At 37.2% G+C, this 19,795-nt stretch overlaps 1 protein-coding gene across 1 annotated transcript in view; it reads right to left on the reverse strand.

Moving 5' to 3' along the window:
- Positions 1-19,795, reverse strand: part of CSMD1 (CUB and Sushi multiple domains 1) — a 1,244,186-nt gene that overhangs the window by 632,733 nt on the left and 591,658 nt on the right. Inside the window, exon 5 of the mRNA XM_052809685.1 lies at positions 12,795-13,002. Within this exon, the coding sequence (XP_052665645.1) occupies positions 12,795-13,002 (208 nt within the window). The remainder of the gene's footprint in view (positions 1-12,794; positions 13,003-19,795) is intronic.

Genomic DNA, 19,795 nt, shown 5'->3' on the forward strand with positions numbered 1-19,795 from the left:
GACAACATGACTAAATACACAATTTATAAACCTAATTTGAAGTTATTTAAAATAATTTACATGCTTCTTCCTATATGTTTTTTTGAAATTTGGTCCTGCTGTTCTAATTTCAAAATAGGGGTGCAAAAATGAATACATTCTAAGAAAAGTGTGGATTTTGTTTTGATATAGAATAATATCTGAAATTGAGCTTTTCTTTCAATACCTTATCTATAATTTCCAAAAGCTCTGAATACAAAATAAAACCAAATGCTTGGTCTCCTCCAAAGACAGGTGATCACATATCTCTACATGGGATTTTGTACAAATTTAGCATTACAGAATTCCATTGTATTAGTCAGATCTTCACATCATATTTTACTGGATTGTTTCTAATCAATAGATTTTCTAAAGAAATAACAATTGTCCTAATATAAGTTCCCAGTTTCCGGCCTGGAAAACTTTCATCTCTCTTCTGCCCCTTTTATCTGCTTCACTAAAAGTGGGATGCAATTATTTGCCAATCTTATTAGCATACTGAATAGTTTTTCAGTTAATATACTCATCAGCTACAAAGCATCCAATGTATAAAAAATAATCATTAGAACTTCTGGGTTTAACTTTATTTTAGATGGTTTACATTTGAAATTCATACTCTTCACTGCGGTGCTGCTGCAAGCTTGGCTAAACTGTCAGCAAAATCCTTGTGTTTTCTCTTTATCCACAGCAAATTACCTTCCCTGCTTGTTGTCCTCTCCCTTGCCTACTTGGAAGATGGGAAGAACAGGAACAATATCTCAGTCACTGCTACACATCATATCTAAACTTTCTGTGCTGTAACTATTGCTTTAAAACATCAGTGATACAAAAGAGCACTGTGTTTTCTAAGTGCAGACCTCTGCAGAAAACCCATTAAGTCCAATTGCTAGCCTACTGTGCAGACATCAAAAAAAAAAGAGTAGCCATCAATAAACACGTTATTTAAATTCAATTTAACATTCTTTTAGAGTCAAAGAAATAATCAATGCATTCTGTGTGCTAACTAAACAGAGATACCGGGGCCAAGGTATTTATTAACTGTAAGAACAGTTCATTGACAGGTTTACCCTGAGCTGATGCAGATTACAGCACTGGGCTCAGCAGAAGAACCATGCAACAAACTAACAGGTGGTTGGCCAAAAAAGCTTGCAGTGGAATTTCAGGAAGAGCTTTCTGGAGGAGTATGTCCACTTCTGTATATCTTGTTGGAAAAAAACACCCAAACAAACCAACCTTACTAATAAATGTTTTAGTTGTTTTGTGCCACGTTATAGTAGTTTTCAGCTCATCCAGGAAAAAAATAAAACAGACTTATATTCACACTTAATTCTTACATCCTAAAACTCCATCCTTCTTTTAAAAAATAGTGATTAACTGCTGAAATAATTTTATTTGCTGTTTAACTTGCTGGAAAGTAAGAATGCATTCAACTATGCTAATTCCTAACAAACAGGTTTTCATATACTTGGGTATTTGAAAACATATGTTTAAAAAAATCACAATGAAAAAAAAATTCTACTGTATCTTTAAGAAAATTACAATAGCTAGTATTACAATTCTAATATATCTTAAATTTAACATAAAAAACCACAGTACATTAGAAAAGAACAGTTTGGTAAATTACCATCCTTCAGTGGGAAAAGAGGCCACTACTCATGCCAATGTAGCTTTGATACACCATGATTGGTTTTCTTTCTGATTTTATTCCTAAACTAGGTACCAGCAACAAAACTAGAACTTGGCTTAAGCTCCAGGGAATAATTGTCTTTCCGTTTTCCAGACAGATCTAATATTCCCAATACTGATGTCTGTAAATTGTAGTTTGCCCAGATGAACTGAATCATATTACTTCTTCAATTTCATAACTTCTCTTCATATTTACATGCACACACATGTTCTCAGCGAGATTCTCTTTATTAATCTTTTTCATTCTCACATGGTAACACAGACCTCCACAGATATATACATTAATCAACTCCGGTTTGAATTCCAGATTTTTTAAATTATTCTTTTTTGTGGAAAAATCAGGGAGTAAATGCATTTTTTTCAGAACTACTGTGATTACTGCACACAGATCTAGAATCACTGGTAGGGCTATATGGCAAAAGGAGGGGGGCGGGCAAGAATTTAATCAAAAGTTCCGAAAGTCAAAATATCTGTAGGTTTTGTCTTGCTAGGAAGCTACACTTGAGGCTAACTGCAAAGGATAGGTAATGTGTAAAAGCAAGAAAAGTAGTGATTCACAAATATCTCTAAGAAAAGCTTCTAACAATACCTGAATACACTGGTATGAGCTGTTTCATCATTAGAATCTATTTTGTCTGAATCTAATCTGAAGGATTTGGGGAGAAAACAAAGCTAACAGTATAGATATTCTAGAACAATGGAACAGACCTAGTAGAAGGAAATTTTAAGAGCACACTGAATCCCCAGGATTAGTCTGGTTAGAAGATAGTAATGCTAGTGGTATTTTAAGCAATCCAAGCTCTCTGTTAATGTATTTAAACCTTGAGCACATACTTAATTTTAAAAATCTAGTGCTTTTCATGTTATTTTAAATGTGGTGGAAAATTATACTGTAGGTCACAGTCCTTCCTTAAGTGAGTTCTTTCACTCTTACGTTCCTGTCAGTTTGTGATGTGGTATGAATTAAGCTTTTATACCTCTTCACCGCAGTAGGCTGTAAATTAATAGGTGCAAAGAAAGCAATAGTCTTCTGTGAATTAAGCATCAATTTACTGCTTCTGTACTTCTCACTTCATACACCATTCACATGTTGGTGTTAACAGCTAAGTGGTCTCTGTGTCTTTATAGCTAACACAGGCAAGAGATTACATTAGTTTAGTCACTACCGCTACCATGAAGTACATTTAGCGTCCTATTTATTTTAGGGACAAAATCCTTACAAAAGCTTCCAAATACTTTTATGCATGCAGATACTTACAGATATATTTATATATATATATTATTTAGCATGAAGATACTACCAAAGATAACCAATGCATTTCAGATATGCTTTCTTTAAATACAAGCCTAATAACTTTTGCAAGATTTCTATGTGAGGTATTACCATAAACTAAACATATCTATTAACTGAGCCTTAAATACGTTTGCCTTTGCCTCAGGACTCTACCAACATTTTTTTTTTTTAAATCAGATTATTTCCATCACCTCCATCTCTGAACACAAGATTAACATACAATCCAAAGGAAAGCTGTGGTCCAAAAGGAAGAATGGGAAAGTGTTTTGTTACACTTCCCCCGGAAGCGCTCAGAAGAATTACATATGTATTTCAGCACTTGCCATCATTATACGGGTCAGTATCTGGGTAAAGGCCGCAGGATACTGACAGAGCCACTGCATATTTACCAGGAAAGAAGAGGGCAGGCCAGGCTTCACTGCTGCCTGACACAGCAAAGGTAAATGTACCAAACCAGTCCTGTTTGGGGGGAAGAGGAAAGGAGAGGGGCTATGCCTGCTGGATCAAGGTGACAACATTAGTGACGGTGGTATTCCTGTGAGCTTAACATGTTTTTGTTCACTCTGTGCCTGTGGGACGGCTGCCTTGAGTACACTTCCCAGGCTTATTTGGGGTATAACTCTGCAAAAGTTCTCCCAACCTAGACCACCAAATTCCCCCATTGCTACTCTGAAGTTCAAATTTCCCAGCCCCTCCAACCCAGCCTGAAGCTGTTTCCAAAACCTTACCAACTCTTTAAAATCTGTCATATTATCCCCCAACATACCCAAACAAAATTCTTCCCATGTTAAATTCATTCTTGTCTCCCAACTCAAAGCCCTCATTCCTTCCATCATCCCCTTTCTTCCAGTGCAATGCCAGCAACTCAGAGATCACGTACAACTTCAGGTGTTACATTTCAGCTTATTTTTGAAACCACTACTTGTACTCTTTGTCCTTTTCTTCATTATGGTCATTTTGGCAATTAGAATCTGAAGGTGCCTCACTGCAACTAGCAGAGCTCATCTCCTTATATAATATATACTGTATTATTTAATACACACTTAAATAATAAAACAAACAAAAAAAATCATACACATTCTTCTGTATCGAAAGAATTTTAAAAGACAAAAATTGCCTTTAGGGTGTTGAAAGGAAAAGGAAGACAATGTTCAGGATGGGAGAAAGAAATGTAACCCTGTCTTAAAATAACAATTTCTTTGCAGCTTTGCTTTCTTATCAATAGTAGTCAGGTTTCATCTTTCCTCCTACAGAAATGTTAGGGAGGGGGGACTCTTCACCACCTGTCTCATCTATGTTTTTTTTTCCTTTATACAGAGTCCAAAGGTACTGAGCACTGTTCATTGTATTTTCCCAAGTCTGCTAACAATTTACTTACAACTGTGGATAATTCATTTTTTCAAGTAGGCATTTGAATGCCTGCAGAAAATCCATTTTGGAACATGATGATTTTGATAAATATAGCAAAGTACAAGATACATCACTGATGAGATCAGCTTATTAATCCTTATTATGGGAAAACTGTAGGAGTGAAGAAGCTGTTTATCTGCATATGTTTGGGTATAGCAACTGCTATGCCAAAGAACTGGATGTAGATACTGAATTAACACATGCTATTTCCCACGCAGGGGATTTTAAAAGACTCTGGAAAGCAATACTTTAAGAACTAGAGTATACCATGTGCCTGTATGACATGTTTAGTATACATAGCTGGCATCCTATGCAAAACACTGTGCCTATTTTCTTTCTAAATTCCCTAATCTGTGAGTGGGATAATCCTTTCTGAGAATATGCTTAACACCTCTGAGACCAGTGAGACATTCAGTCCAAGATTACAGAACTCCATAGGCACTCAAGTTCAGCACGTTGTTTGCAAACTTTTTATACACCATTTTGACTATGACTACACCACAGGACTGACTTTTTTTTTTTAAGGCTTGGAGGGTATGTTTTTCAATGCTTAATCTCCTAGAAACCAAGGGAAAAAGGACAAGAAGATCAACTACAATCTGTCAATACTTGTTTGGGATAAGTTTTACCAGATTTTAAGCTTAAATCATTGATCGTGGCAGCAAATGCTGAGGGAGGATGTAGAAACAGGACACGTTGGTGGGAGGGGAACGGAAGAGAGCGGTGGAAGCATAGGTGTTGCTAACAGAAAATAGCTAGGAGAAACCAGGAGAAACAAGCATCACCACCAAAGGCAGCAACTGACAGGACTCAGAAAATGGGGAAAAGATGTATTCCACTGAGTCTTTTAAAGAGACATGGCATTTGCCATATTACTTATTTTAAGGATTCTTCTATCATTTATTCAGTTTGCAATATGTGAATGCCTACTGATGACGTGTGCTGTAGCAAGAGTCTGAACAAATGGGGTATGGCAGAACTCAGTTAGCAAAATCATATTTCATGAACAGAACTCTAATTCTCATGAGTTAAATAAACATTAATTGAAAATACCTAATATTCTGTCACAATCACTGTATTCTTCAGTCTTACAAAGCTCTTCATATAGACACACCTTCTACCTTTCTCGCTCACCTTTAAAGTATCTTTGTCTTTCCAATGTATCTTGGGGGTTTGGAACTGTGTAGTGTTCTACAGTAAGTCAATTTAAATTTTTGTGTTGCTATATATAATTGATAAATTGGGTACAAGTGCTAAACAGCATTAATGCTGATTTTGAAATGTGATAGACCACAGGATTTTTACACGGTAGCTGGAAACTTTGCAACATAGAAATCAATAGAAAGAATTTGAGGGTAACTATGCAATTTCTTTTCCTGAATAAAAATGAAATGTTGTTCATGGCAGGTCAGATGGACAGAAGCTTATAATTATTGGATTCAGTTTCCTAACCAAAACAGGTAAAAGGGGAAATCCAGTTAAAAGTTAGAGAAACATCAGAGCTTCCAAATTCTAGTAGACAGCAAGAGAACCCTTTACCAGCATCTTCAATACAAACATACGGCTTTGCAGAGTTTCACTGGTGACATAAAAGGGATGACTGTCAGAAGGTCTCTAAAGAGGCTAAAATAAGTAACTAATTACAAATAAATTAATAAAAATCGAATAGTGTTCTCAAATGAAAAAGCTGGAATCTAACTGCCTTCCTCTCGTTGCATGGCCATGGCACATCCTTTCTCATCTGATGGAGAAGGAAAAGAAAATAGAACCTTATATTGCCAAGAGTATGTCACGAGCCCTTTTCTGGTGCATTAACAACAACTTTATTGAAGGTGCATCCACAGGTAATACATCTTTTCACAATAAACCAATAGATGGTGCTCTTTAGCTGTAGAATTATGTAATTCTGAGCTAAATATTCAGCTCATATGTATGGAGCTACTGCCATAGCTATCTATCAAAAAAGTGATTTAGACCACTCCATAATCTCATGCATTATTTTACTATAGACCTTTCACAATGAGGGTGGTAAGATTAAGACAGATGTCTATAAACAGGACAGGAAACATACATATCAAAATACTACTGTTTTGAATTATACCTAAGTGCTTGGACTGGTGTATTTATCTAAGAAACACAAATTAGTATTATGACCCAGCTATTATAACAGTTATTCATTAACACAGAAATAAGAAGTGAGCTTCAGATGACTCCAGGTACTTATGTCAAATTGTATGCCAAGATTATAGCAATTCATTATTGCTGCTTCCAAATCACTCTCACATCCACATACATTTTTATGGCCTTTCGCTAGGATATTGATGTGATTTATAAGGAAGTCAGAAAAATCTTAAAGGTATTTTTAAATAGTATTAGGAAATTAATTTGGACTAAAACGTATGAGGTGTAGTTCATTCTCTTGTATTGGCAAATACTGACAAAAGCTCGAAGGATAATAATTTTAGGTTTAAATTGAAGCACAGTCAGATAACATCAGTATTGTAAGGTAAAAGAGGAAAAAATAGGTTTTAGAACAAAATATGTTCAATATTAAGATTCCAAGTTAAAAAATAATAATTTCAGAATTATTCTTAATATCATAATCACCTTTCATGCATCCTGTAAGAGTCTAAGATAAATTTTGACAAGTAAGTTTTTAATCTTGCAAAAATTATGGCAAAGGCACATTTACATGAAAAAGCCTGAATCTGTCCTTACTACACCCATGTGAATTGTCCAGCTTTACCTAACCTGCAAATAATAAAATATTCAGTCCAAATTAAAAACAAACAAACAAAAAACCCACAACAAACAAAACCCTCAGTCTCAAGGAGGAGTCCTGGGAAAGACTCACTAAGAGATTTTCAAAAGGATGCTTTCCCTAAGTGATATATTCCAGATTTTACTTCAAAACCATGTTCCTTTAGCCTGGGCTTTTAAGATACTTCTTAACACTATCTCTAGATCCAACCTTGATTTAATTTTAAGTACCACATAACTTAAGATGAAGTCCAAAGGGACATATTTGGAAGTATTTAAAAAGTTATATGTAATGTTCAGAAATTACGCAAAAAACCTTTTTATTTTTTTTTTTTCAGTTCTAATAATTAACAACAGAGGAGCCCTTCAGACTCAAAAGATCCAGTCATTTGGTGGACTTGGAGATGGACTCCAGACGTAGAAAAGAGGCAGTCTTTCTGTTATGCTCCCAGAAGTACTGTTCTTGGCATTGCGACCAAGAGCTTACTAACTCAAGATAAACATGGTTTACATCTAAAACTCCTTTCTGTAATAGCAAATTAAGCAAGTGATTCAAATTCAAAAAGCTTTCTTTCATCTACAGTCTAACTAATAATACTTTTACTTCCTCCACAGATTAAAAAGCCTGTTCTACCTGCTTCGCATTCATTTTGCAAACACCGACATTCATCTTTTTAAGCCTGTTGACACTTATATTGATTCAAAACAGGATTAAAAATGTGGTCATCGATATATCCACATCCATTCAAGATCCAGAGCTATATAACTGCTCTTTAATTAGGAAAAAAAAAAATGAATAACTTTGGAGACTCTAATTGTATCGTGGATATAAAATAAATAGTGAGGTTATGTCACCTGAATGTTTTATAAACTAATTACCTTAGGATGCACTGTATGAATGGTTTTCAACTAATCTTTTAAGAATAAGAAAAGGTAAATAAATCTCTTCTTCCTTTTCAATGCACTGGGAAATAAACCAATGATCTCCTTCTGTGAGAAGGTGACCCACTTAGCGGATGAGGGAAAGGCTGTGGATGTTGTCTACCTAGACTTTAGTAAAGCTTTTGACACCGTTTCCCTCAGCATTCTCCTGGAGAAACTGGCTGCTCATGGCTTGGACAGGCATACTCTTCACTGGGTAAAAAACTGGCTGGATGGCCAGGCCAAAAGAGTTGTGGTGAATGGAGTTAAATCCAGTTGGTGGCCAGTCACAAGTGGTGTTCTCCAGGGTTCAGTATTGGGGCCAGTTCTGTTTAATATCTTTATCAGTGATCTGGGCGAGGGGATCGAGTGCACCCTCAGTAAGTTTACAGACAACACCAAGTTGGGAGGCAGGGTCGATCTGCTGGAGGGTAGGGAGGCTCTACAGAGGGATCTGGACAGGCTGGATCGATGGGCTGAGGCCAATCCTATGAAGTTCAACAAGGCCAAGTGCCGGGTCCTGCACTTGGGTCACAACAACCCCATGCAACGTGACAGGCTTGGGGAAGAGTGGCTGGAAAGCTGCCCGGCAGAAAAGGACCTGGGGGTGTTGGTGGACAGCTGGGTATATATGAGCCAGCAGTGTGCCCAGGTGGCCGAGAAGGCCAACGGCATCCTGGCCTGTATCAGAAATAGCGTGGCCAGCAGGAGCAGGGAGGTGGTGGTTCCCCTGTACTCGGCACTGGTGAGGCCGCACCTCGAGTCCTGTGTTCAGTTTTGGGCCCCTCACTACAGTAAAGACATGGAGGTGCTGGAGCATGTCCGGAGAAGGGCAACCAAGTTGGTGAGGGGCCTGGAGCACAAGTCTTATGAGGAGCGGTTGAGGGAACTGGGGTTGTTTAGCCTGGAGAAAAGGAGGCTGAGGGGAGACATTATCACTCTCTACAACTGCCTGAAAGGAGGTTGTAGCCAGGTGGGTGTTGGTCTCTTCTGTCAGGTGGCTGGAGATAGGACGAGAGGAAATGGCCTCAAGTTGCATCAAGGGAGGTTTAGGTTGGATATTAGGAAAAATTTCTTTACTGAAAGGGTTGTCAGGCATTGGAACAGGCTGCCCAGGGAAGTGGCTGAGTCACCATCCCTGGAGGTATTTAAGATGTGTAGATGTGGCATTTAGGGACATGGTTTACTGGTGGACTTAGCAGTGCTATGTTATCGGTTGGACTCGATGACCTTAAAGGTCTTTTACAACCTAACCGATTCTATGATTCTATATAACATGAAATTAACTGAACATCTTAAAGAAGGTTTAGAAACATGAGGCATATAATTAATATTACTATTATATAATAAAAATAAGGCATATAATATAATCAATTACTATAATATAGTATCTCTTATAAACATATTTTATAGATATATCAGATTTTTTTTCCTCAGCATTTAAATGCTACTTGTTGTAGCATTTCCATTGCTTTACTTAAAAAAAGTCCATCCAGTTTTTACTGTAATCATGCTGGAACTGTTTCTAACTTTGTTGATATGTCTGGAGAGGGTAGTCCAGATCTATTGCACCAAACACTAAAAACACTGAAGAGTCATCAGTCTGAAATTATTTTCTTTATTCTCGCTCTCTTTCTAGCTTTTGCAGTGCTCATATATCATCTTTCTATGCTCTTCACTAGGATAATATTTGGCTTATTTTACAGCAAATATTCCTTTAACTGAAAAAACAATTGTAATTACCAGACCGTGTTAATGGAATATGTGTCTTCTAACACAGAATTACTGTACAAAGCTGTTGATGTGATGCCAGATACAATAAAAGTGAGCAATTAAAAAAAAAAAAAAAAGTCACATTTTAAGATGCTACACCTCTAGACCATTAGTTTTAAGTATGGAACAACCTCACATTTAAACACACAGCTGATTTTAGCAGATTACAGCATGCACTACATTTAGCATGGCTCTAATGTCGCTATGGTAACTGTTCTGGCTTAAATATAGCTAAATGTGTAGCTTCATTCCAAATTATCCAATAATCCTTGAAACATTTCTTATAAAACTTCCCATAGCTTCTCCAAACTTTTACCAGTGATCCTGTATTGATCCTGTACTGGTGTCAGTGGTACCAGTAGTGTTTAATATTGTCATCAATGACATAGAAAGTGGGATCGACTGCACCCTCAGCAAGTTTGCAGATGACACCAAGCTGAGTGGTGCAGTTGACACGCCTGAGGGATGGGATGCCATCCAGAGGGACCTGGACAAGCTCAAAAAGTGGGTCCATGTGAACCTCATGAAGTTCAACAAAGCCAAGTGCAAGGTCCTGCACATGGGTTAGGGCAACCCCCGGTATCAATACCAGCTGGAGGAATTGAGAGCAGCCCTGCCAAGAAGGACTTGGGGGTACTGGTGGATGAAAAGCTGGACATGAGCCAGCAATGTGTGCTCGCAGCCCAGAAAGCCAACAGTATCCCGGGCTACATCAAAAGAAGCGTGGCCAGCAGGTCAAGGGAGGTGACTCTTCCCCTCCATTCTGCTCTGGTGAGAGCCCACCTGCAGTACTGTGTCCAGCTCTGGGGTTCTCAGCACAGGAAAGACATGGACCTGTTGGAGTGGGTCCAGAGAAGGGCCGCAAAAATGATCAGCAGGCTGGAACACCTCTCCTGTGAAGAAATTTTGAGAGAGCTGGGGTTGTTCAGCCTGGAGAAGAGAAGGCTCTAGGGAGACCTTATAGCAGCTTTCACTACTTAAAGGGGGCCTACAAGAAAGACAGGGACAAGCTTTTTAGTAGGGGTTGTTGTGATAGGACAAGGGGTAACAGTTTTAAACTAAAAGAGGGTAGATTCAGACTAGATACAAGGAAGACTTTTTTTACAATGACGGTGGTGAAACACTGGAACAAGTTGCCCAGAGAGGTGGTAGATGCCTCATCCCTGGAAACATTAAAGGTCAGGTTGGACGGGGCTCTGAGCAACCTGATCTAGTTGAAGATGTCCCTGCTCACTGCAGGGGGGTTGGACTCGATGACCTTTAAAGGTCCCTTCCAACCCAAACTTTTCTATCATTCTATGATCCTAGGAACATATAATAAAACCTTAGCTTTTAGTGATCAGAGTTTAGCATTATTAAAAAAAAAATATCTCCAACCCAAAAAACAAATATCACAGAAAACAAGAAAAATGTTTAAACTGAATTCTAGGAGAAATAAGATTCTTATGATATCTCTAATTTTCAACATAACACTGATCAATACCATATGAGATCAATGCAGAGTATATTTCTATTGCTTTCTGCTCATATTCTTCTACATCACCTATTATCAGAAATCTTCTGGGGAACAGATATATAGATGTGACTGTCTGTAAACGTAAAGTTATTCCTATATTTGCATGTTCAATTCAGTAACATTAATTTCTTGCAACAAAGTTGCAATTATGTTGTTAGGTGTCTACTACAGCCTCATACATGAAATTAAATGGACAGATTTTTATGCTTTGCTGCAAGAATCCATCAGCTCTTCCCCTTCAATATTTCAGCTTCTGGTCCTTCGAACCCCTAATAAGAAAACATTGGCATTGATGAGTGTTGTGCATGATTGTGCATGAAAGAGAGGCAAATGGGGTACTCGCATATTGTACTTCCAACAGACATGAGCACTTGATTTGATATGAAGCTGCTTCACTGACTGCTGTTACACAACTTTTCATTGTGTGGAAATATTAGAGTGTAATCTTGTGATACAGATCCAGAAATATCTTCAAAACAAAGTTTTTACATATTTGCCAAGCATGGTTGCCACACTTTTTTATTTTCAACAGATCAGATGCTACCTAGAACTTCACAATTATTCATATATTGTACTGCCTAGCCTGTTATGACATTAAAATAATAGCGAGATTGCTTCAGATCTCCAGATAGGCATTCTGAAGAACCATCAGTCATCTGTGAGCAGCAGATCTGTACTCTTTTTAGGCTACATTTTATAGCAATGGCGCATATGTCCAGCACAAGACGTTCTCAGAGATGAAAAAAATGAAAACCTGCATATGTAGCATGCAGAGAAATCATAATACAAACTGTTCTGCAATTTAATCTATTCCCATAGACAGAGCTATCATCTTTTATTTAGTACAGAGAATGCAGATTTAGTATTATAATTACGAAGCCCTAATATTGCTAAGCAAACAGTTTTAACATCAGCCAACATAAGATAATAATACTTGCATACATGAGTACATGTAGTAAGACTGAGTTAGAGCCTGTTTAGAATAAAATGGCATCTATTTGCTCTCTATATACACCTGTTTTACTGTGAGGCTGAATTTTGCTCACTACTTTCATTGCTGGAGTACAGTATCATGATAAGCCATTCAAGACACAACATCAGAAAATGTTCTCATACCAAGTTCAAATATGTAACATCAATAAATGCTCATTGTTAAGATACCTTAAAAATATAACTCTCAAACATGGAGGAAAATAAAAGGAAGGATCAAGATTCAGAAAGAAGAAGAATCAAACTACTACATTTTTTTTCAGTTTCTGGAGGGTAAAAGGGACCAAAGGAATATGCGTAACAAAATGGTCATTACTAACAGGTAGAAAACATCTCAAATATCTTAAATATCCTTTAATATCTTTTCACAATACTCATCAGAAAAGAAAAACAGAAACTGAGATCTTTACAAGATCTCTGACTTACCATATTGATGGTGCTTCTGTTCCACTGATCTCTAAGAAGTCATATCCTTCTTCTAACTGGAAGTCAGTAAAGACCAAAGCAATAGTATCTCCTGGTTCAGCCAATATGGTCCAGGTGCAATCAGCATTATTTTCATACTCGGAAGGGAAGTGAGGACTTGAAATAGTTCCGCTTGTCCCACGTAGTGTCCCTCCACAAGCTCCTTCAGCTGAAGAACAGAATATCAATTACTAGTGGAGCTGCACTTCAAACAAGTGAAGCGTCATTGTTTCTGCCATAGCAAACCCAGCTCTTCCCTTCTGCACGTAGAGTACCCACAAATATGTGCACACAGAGAAACAAAATACTATCCAGGTGAAAGGAATCGAACATTTTCTGGCCTTTAAACTTCAGAGATGTTTTCTTTGGGTTTTTTTACTTTTTTTTCCTTGTTGGTGACACAAGGCCAAACAAGGATAACGTCAGCAGAGACACTTAGTACAAGCTGATTTGGAAAACGTGTACTTTGGCTCTCTGAAAGTGTCCACAGAAGCCTAAGAAAGAACTGGGTAGAGAATCACAGAAATACAGTTAGTCTTTCTGTGATATAAATTAAAAAATATGGAACATTTCTTTTCTAAAGATCTCTCTCATTTCTTATAACTATAAAAAATTGCACAAAAAATATTCCTATAGATTTAAATGCTGTCATAAACTAGGAAGCATTAATGAACTCATACTAGCCATTCTCAAGTTTTTTGTTCTGAATCAGGATGTTTACAGATGGCAAATAAATTCAGAATGTTTTGTTGCCGGATGGACCTTTCAACGTTCATGCATCATCAGTTAACAACATATATTTTTTTAATGGTTATTAACCAAATTTCAAAAAATACAGAGCACAGGAATTTCCTCGTAAGCCTGGAATGTTGTTTAATATGCTGTCAAAGGATTTAGCAGACTTGTACTCTTCCTTGCTCCATAAGATTTCATTAAAAGCTTTAAAGATATGCTGATTATTAGTAGTATTGGGTATTAAAACATATAATTAAAACAAAACAAAACAAATCATGTCATCCATACAATTCACTGGCATAAAAAATTAAAAATTCATCAACTGGCTTTTGGTGTGTTATAATGTGGTTATGAAAGCTACTGCAGTAGTAAGTAATTAAAAATATTTCCACATAGGTGGATGATCAGAAGAGAAGCATTTCATTTTTATCTGTTTTATCATCTTTACTTAATGCTATTATCATTAGGTATTATTTGCATACTATAAGTGCATGTGAAGAGTTAAAAACAAATAGTTTGGCAAGGTGCATGGCACAAGGAACTTACAGTCTAACTAGGATAATAACTGAATAGCTAATTAAGACCACAGAGAAGGGTAGGAGTAGAGCTGCTCTTCTCAATCACAGTTGAAAGCCTGTCAGTGAAAGTGAGTTTTAAAGGAAGATTTGAAGGAAAAAGGATTAATTTGAATCAAAAGAAGAGGAATACTGTGGCTGGACATTAAAAAAGGGAGACCATTAAAAGAGGATAAATAGCTAATAAGGGACTGAAACAAAAGGAAAAATTGGGAGAAAGGCAAACACATAACAATTTCTTTAACATATAAGTATTGTATGGACCATTAATTTGACTAAAAAGAGGAGAGAAAGCTGCTGAAGAGATTCGAACAGGTAGTTATCTTTACTTTTCTATATGCAAAGTAAATTTTGACATAAAGAAATGTAACATAACCCTGGCTACTAAAGCCTTATTGAATTTCATGATTTCCTGGCACACAAATTTCTCAGAGGAGGTCAGCTCTTTTTGAGAAATTTCCTATCTTACTTTCTGGACCTTGATATTTATGTGTTCTTTTTTAAACGAAGATTTAGGAGTGGAATTGGTCTACACTTCTAAAAGATTTCTTTTTGTTGGTGAAATCAGGCCATTTCTGTGATTCCTCCCTCAATTCCTGGCTTTTTATACAGTGCATATTGAAAGGGCCATTGTGCCTCTGAGGGATGAAAGGGGAAAGGAAGTGGAAATTAAAGAACTCATGGATAAAGCTGAGGATCAGAGTCAAAATTCCTGGTGCATAATACATGCAAAGATCAGAAAGGAACCAAGGTTGTTTTCCAATAACATCTGGAATGACCCTTTTTTTCCTTTTTTTTTTTAAAACTGCATAGCTTTCAAGCACTTCAGATCATCATCTAACCCAGCAAAGAAAAACAAATTAACTTCATACATCCTGTGCCAATACTTCAGTACAGACACTAACACTGAGTTATTGATTTCCACTGCAGTCATCATCAGTATCATAGTTTGAATGAACAATCAAAATCCCAAACCTGATAATTTCCACCCTGTCTTTTTTTCAGGCTTTCTACTTGTTCATATTTTGTCATAACAGTGTGGGATTGTTTTTATTTTTTTTTTTTTTTAAAGAATCAAAATGTAAGAGTGTGAGTTCCAGTTAATGATGCATACAGGTTCTACCTGTATTCCTGAAAGGCAGCAAGCAGGCTTTTCCCACCCAGGGTAACCAGCAAGATGTGCAAAATCCTAAGTCAGCCATAACTCTGGTACCAGCCACTTGCTGTTAAATTTTGTTATGATAACATTCTTAATGACACCATCTCCCACTGTGTTTATACTGACATTAAGTAACATGCTAGTGGTAATTACAACGCTACTCAGTGTTTCTGCTGCAGAGCCCTTGAATAAGGTTTGAGCTCTAAAGCTCTGAATTTTACAGCTGACAAGGAAGGCTTATGTAGTTGATTATTTCTGGCAGTCACATGCAAAAATCTAAATTTATACGCTGTGCATTACCAATGAAAGCCAAAGGAACTCAGGCTGCTACAGATATCTGCCCAGAGGGATGCATAGCTTTTCAATCTATTCATAACACCGTTTCAAAGAGGTTTGCAAGAAACCAAGTTAGCTCAGAAATGGAAAGGGAACATTAGTCAGGTAAGACCACAGAAGCTAACTCAGACCAGAGAGTCGGTATTTTCTCTCTGACAGATGTGGATGTGTTAGGGAAAGACCACGGCAAAAGCAGCTGCACAGAATGATCTTTCCTCTGACATATTCCCCATGTTCCAGGAACCTGTGGTTTGGGGACTTCCTTCATCATAGGTGGCACCCAGGCTAAGGCAACCAGACTGTAGAATGCTAAAATGTAATAAATCACCTAAGAGTGAGCACAGGCAGGCAGGATGTGGCCACACCACTCGCAGGGTAGCAGACAAACTCTCCGGACATACACTGTGTTTCACCAGCTGGCCCCAGAGCTACTTGGCCTCCTTGGATTGATCATCCTTCTTGGCCATGGCCTTCTCTGTGTTATGCTTTTGACAGAGCTAGAACAGTGCTCAGGAATCTTAATGCATCACTGTGCTTGAAGTAATTTGATAGCAGATAGTGCCTCAGGCTTCATGAATTCAAACTCTAAGTGATTAACAAATTGCATTTTAAAATGTGCAAGCAATTAATTCCAAACACTCATGGTTATTTTCAAGTTGTAAGCAACTGCACAAAGTGCTGTTTGTATCAGCATAAATGACTACTTGAAGTATAAAGCTACAAATATTTGGATCTCTCAGTGGTCAGGAATTAAGTGCTCTGAATTTAGAGAACGTGCATCATATAAAGCACACATGCAAACACATATGGCTGGCACCACTTACCAAAAACCATATATACTGTATAGATGTGCAGCTTAGATAAAACAGATAAATATATCCATCAAGTTAATGTATGTAAAAATCAAAAGAATCACTGAGGAACCATGGCAGTCAATGAAAAATCTTCCATTTTTCTTCAAACTAGAAAGAGTCATTTCACCAAAAATAACAATCTGACAATTTTGGTTTGCATAAATGAGATCTTGCAACACGACAGATGCAAGCCCTGCTAAGCAGATATCCAAGGATGGGGTAAGAACAGAAACAGGATGTTACAAAACTTCCTTATTTAAATTGGTTTAGATATCTTTTGAACATTCAATCATTTTTACTGGACTTTCCTCTCCTTCCCACACAAATGCCTTCCAGAGTGCAATGTTCTGTATTCTATATGCCTTATTTATACAAAAACTAATAAAATGTTTATGCAAGTGAAAAGTGTTTATTGCATAATAACCAACCCCCCCCCCATTTAAAACCCATCTAACCTTTCAAAATTAACTTAGAAACCAAATTTAAATGATCAGAATTGGCTATTCAAGTTCAGTTTATACTGAAAGATTCTCATTTGAAAGATCATTTTACTACATTACTGTTGTAACATAACTGATGAAAACATAGCTGTGACTTAAAATACAAAATTCATAGTAATAAAGAAGTTTTTTCCTGTTATGTCATTCATAGTCATTTTGTTACCTCTTTATCACTAGCAACAGAATAGATGCAATTAAAAACTTGAGTGATATTTTATAAATCATCATCAAACGACATATTGTCATTTTGAGTCACATTTTGTAAGTCTTATTAATTAAAGAAAATTGCAGCTTTAGAGGGTTCTGAATGAACCATAGGCATACATTATCTAGCATGCCTTATTAAAAATACCACTGAAACAGTTCTTTATTTATTGAGGCTGGAGAGCAGCCCCGCATAAAGACATCTGGGGGTTTGGGTTGATGGCAAGTTGAATATGAGTCAACAGTGTGCCCTGGCAGCCAAAAGGGCCAACCATGTCCTGGGGTGCATCAAGCACAGCATAGCTAGCCGGTCGAGGGAGGTGATTGTCCCACTCGACACTGCACTGGTGCGGCCCCACCTCAAGTACTGTGTGCAGTTTTGGGTGCCTCAATACAAGAAGGCTATCAAACTATTATAGTGTGTCCAGAGGAGGGCAACCAAGGTGGTGAAAGTCATCAAGGGCAAGACTTATGAGGAGCGTCTGAGGTCACCTGGCTTGTTCAGTTTGGAGGAGAGAAGGCTGAGGGGTGACCTCATCACAGTCTACACGTTCCTCAAGGGGGGCAGTGGTGGGGAAGGTGCTGATCTCCTCTCTCTGGTGACCAGCGATAGGACACGAGGAAATGGAGTGAAGCTGCGTCAGGGGAAGTTCAGACTGGACATTAGGGAAAGGTTCTTCACTGAGAGGGTGGTCAGTCCCTGGAACAGGCTCCCCAGCGAAATGGTCACAGCACCAAGCCTGTCAGAGTTCAAGGAGCATCTGGCCGACATTCTTAGTCAAAGAGTTTAGTTTTAGGTAGTTCTGCAAGGAGCAGGGAGTGGGACTCGATGATCCTTATGGGTCCCTTCCAACTTGAGATATTCTGTCATTCTGTGTTTTATTCAATTCTTTATTAAATGGCATTTTTCTGTAGTTCATTTGTGAAAAAGTAGATTATTGTACCTCATTTAATAAAATTCTTCACTACAGAAAACATATCTATGAAATAATCATGAATGATTACTTTCACAGATACATGCTTTGGATATTTTGGAAATGGTTAACATGAGGAGTTAGTTAAATGACTTTTTTAAATAAGACTTTAAAATTACCATTTTAAAACGTCTTACAGACAAAAACCTAAAAACAAGCCATAGTATATCAATGCCAAGTTTAAAAATAAATTTTAGTATGTCAATGTCAACTGTCAAACTGCTAAACTGCCAGATTCATAAAGACCAAAACCATCGCTAAGTGTTACAATGGTATAGCATTACACATTCATCAGACAACTCATTGATCTAATCTAGTTCCAACTGGCAGCCAGCTCTTTAACCATCAAAATATTCACCTCTACTTGCTAATCTTCTTTAATATTTCAGTTTTTTATAGACTTTGTTATGCATAGGTAAAAGCCAACACCTGTGCTTCTTTTCTGCATTTTAAAAAACAGAAACTTGTCAGAAGGTTGTGTTTTAATTCCTATCATCACTTGAATCCAGATGTACTGCATCCCAGATAAGTGCTCTTATCATTTTGCCTCCCTTACTCAATTTCTTCTCTTGCTGTTGATCAACTTCACATAAATTAAATACTCATTAGACCATACATCAAAGATGAATTTTCTTTCTCTCTCCGGGGTTTTCAAAGGACACTTCAAAATAATTTGGATTGCTCTCTAAGTAGAAAGGGATTTATTTTGTTAAAATTTCAGAAATTATTGTGGTTTCGGAAAATAGTGTCTATTTTACATATATTAAAAAGTCAGATTTCTCACCTCAAGTTAATAATATGTACAAAATAGAAACGCAGAAATTGTTGCAATTTGTTTAGGCACCTGTGGGCACCCATTGCAGCTGTAGCACTACTTTGAACATTTTAGCTTTGACATTTCAGTGAGCTTGGTCTAAGGAGACCCCAGCAGGGTTGTCCCATAGTTACTTGCCCTGACAATACTGGACTCAGTGGGGGAGGTCTTGTACTTCCTGGGGCTTGAGATTGGTCCATTTTTTCTTCGTAAACATTGTGCTTAATGTAGCAGCCTTCTACAATTCTTATTCATTCATATCAGTTTGTTATATTACAAAGACCTATTCCCCCTCCATCCACTCTGGAGAGGAAATCTGATCTATTAGTCAACAAAGTTATAAATTTCAAATAAGACAGAAACAGTGATGGACAAACTATTTGCTAACCTGGCAGAAAAGTTCAGCTATTAACTGATAGTATGTGCTTGAGAAAACTTAAAATCAAAACCCCAACTCTGCAACCTTTTTCATAGAAAAACTTGGTTTTAAGAGAAAATAGCTAGATTAAGTAGTTCAAAAATTAATCAACGGTCTGTAATCTCTTACTCTCTCTCTCTCAGAAATAAAAGATCAGTTTTCCGGATATCTTGTGAAGGCTCTCTTCTTTTTCAATTAAGTATGCTAAGCTTTTTTCCAGTGATATGATAACCCTTCACTTGAGAACATATTTTTTTTAACACTGATAATGATCCCTTAAAATAACAGTCTACAACAAATTAATAGTAAAGCCCTAATTTTGAAGCAAAAAGAGAAAAGGCTGAATAGTTTGAGGGCAAATAAATGACTGTTGCAGAATTCATATATATTTTT

Source organism: Harpia harpyja, chromosome 15, assembly GCF_026419915.1.
Source record: "Harpia harpyja isolate bHarHar1 chromosome 15, bHarHar1 primary haplotype, whole genome shotgun sequence".
NCBI classification, from domain to species: domain Eukaryota; kingdom Metazoa; phylum Chordata; class Aves; order Accipitriformes; family Accipitridae; genus Harpia; species Harpia harpyja.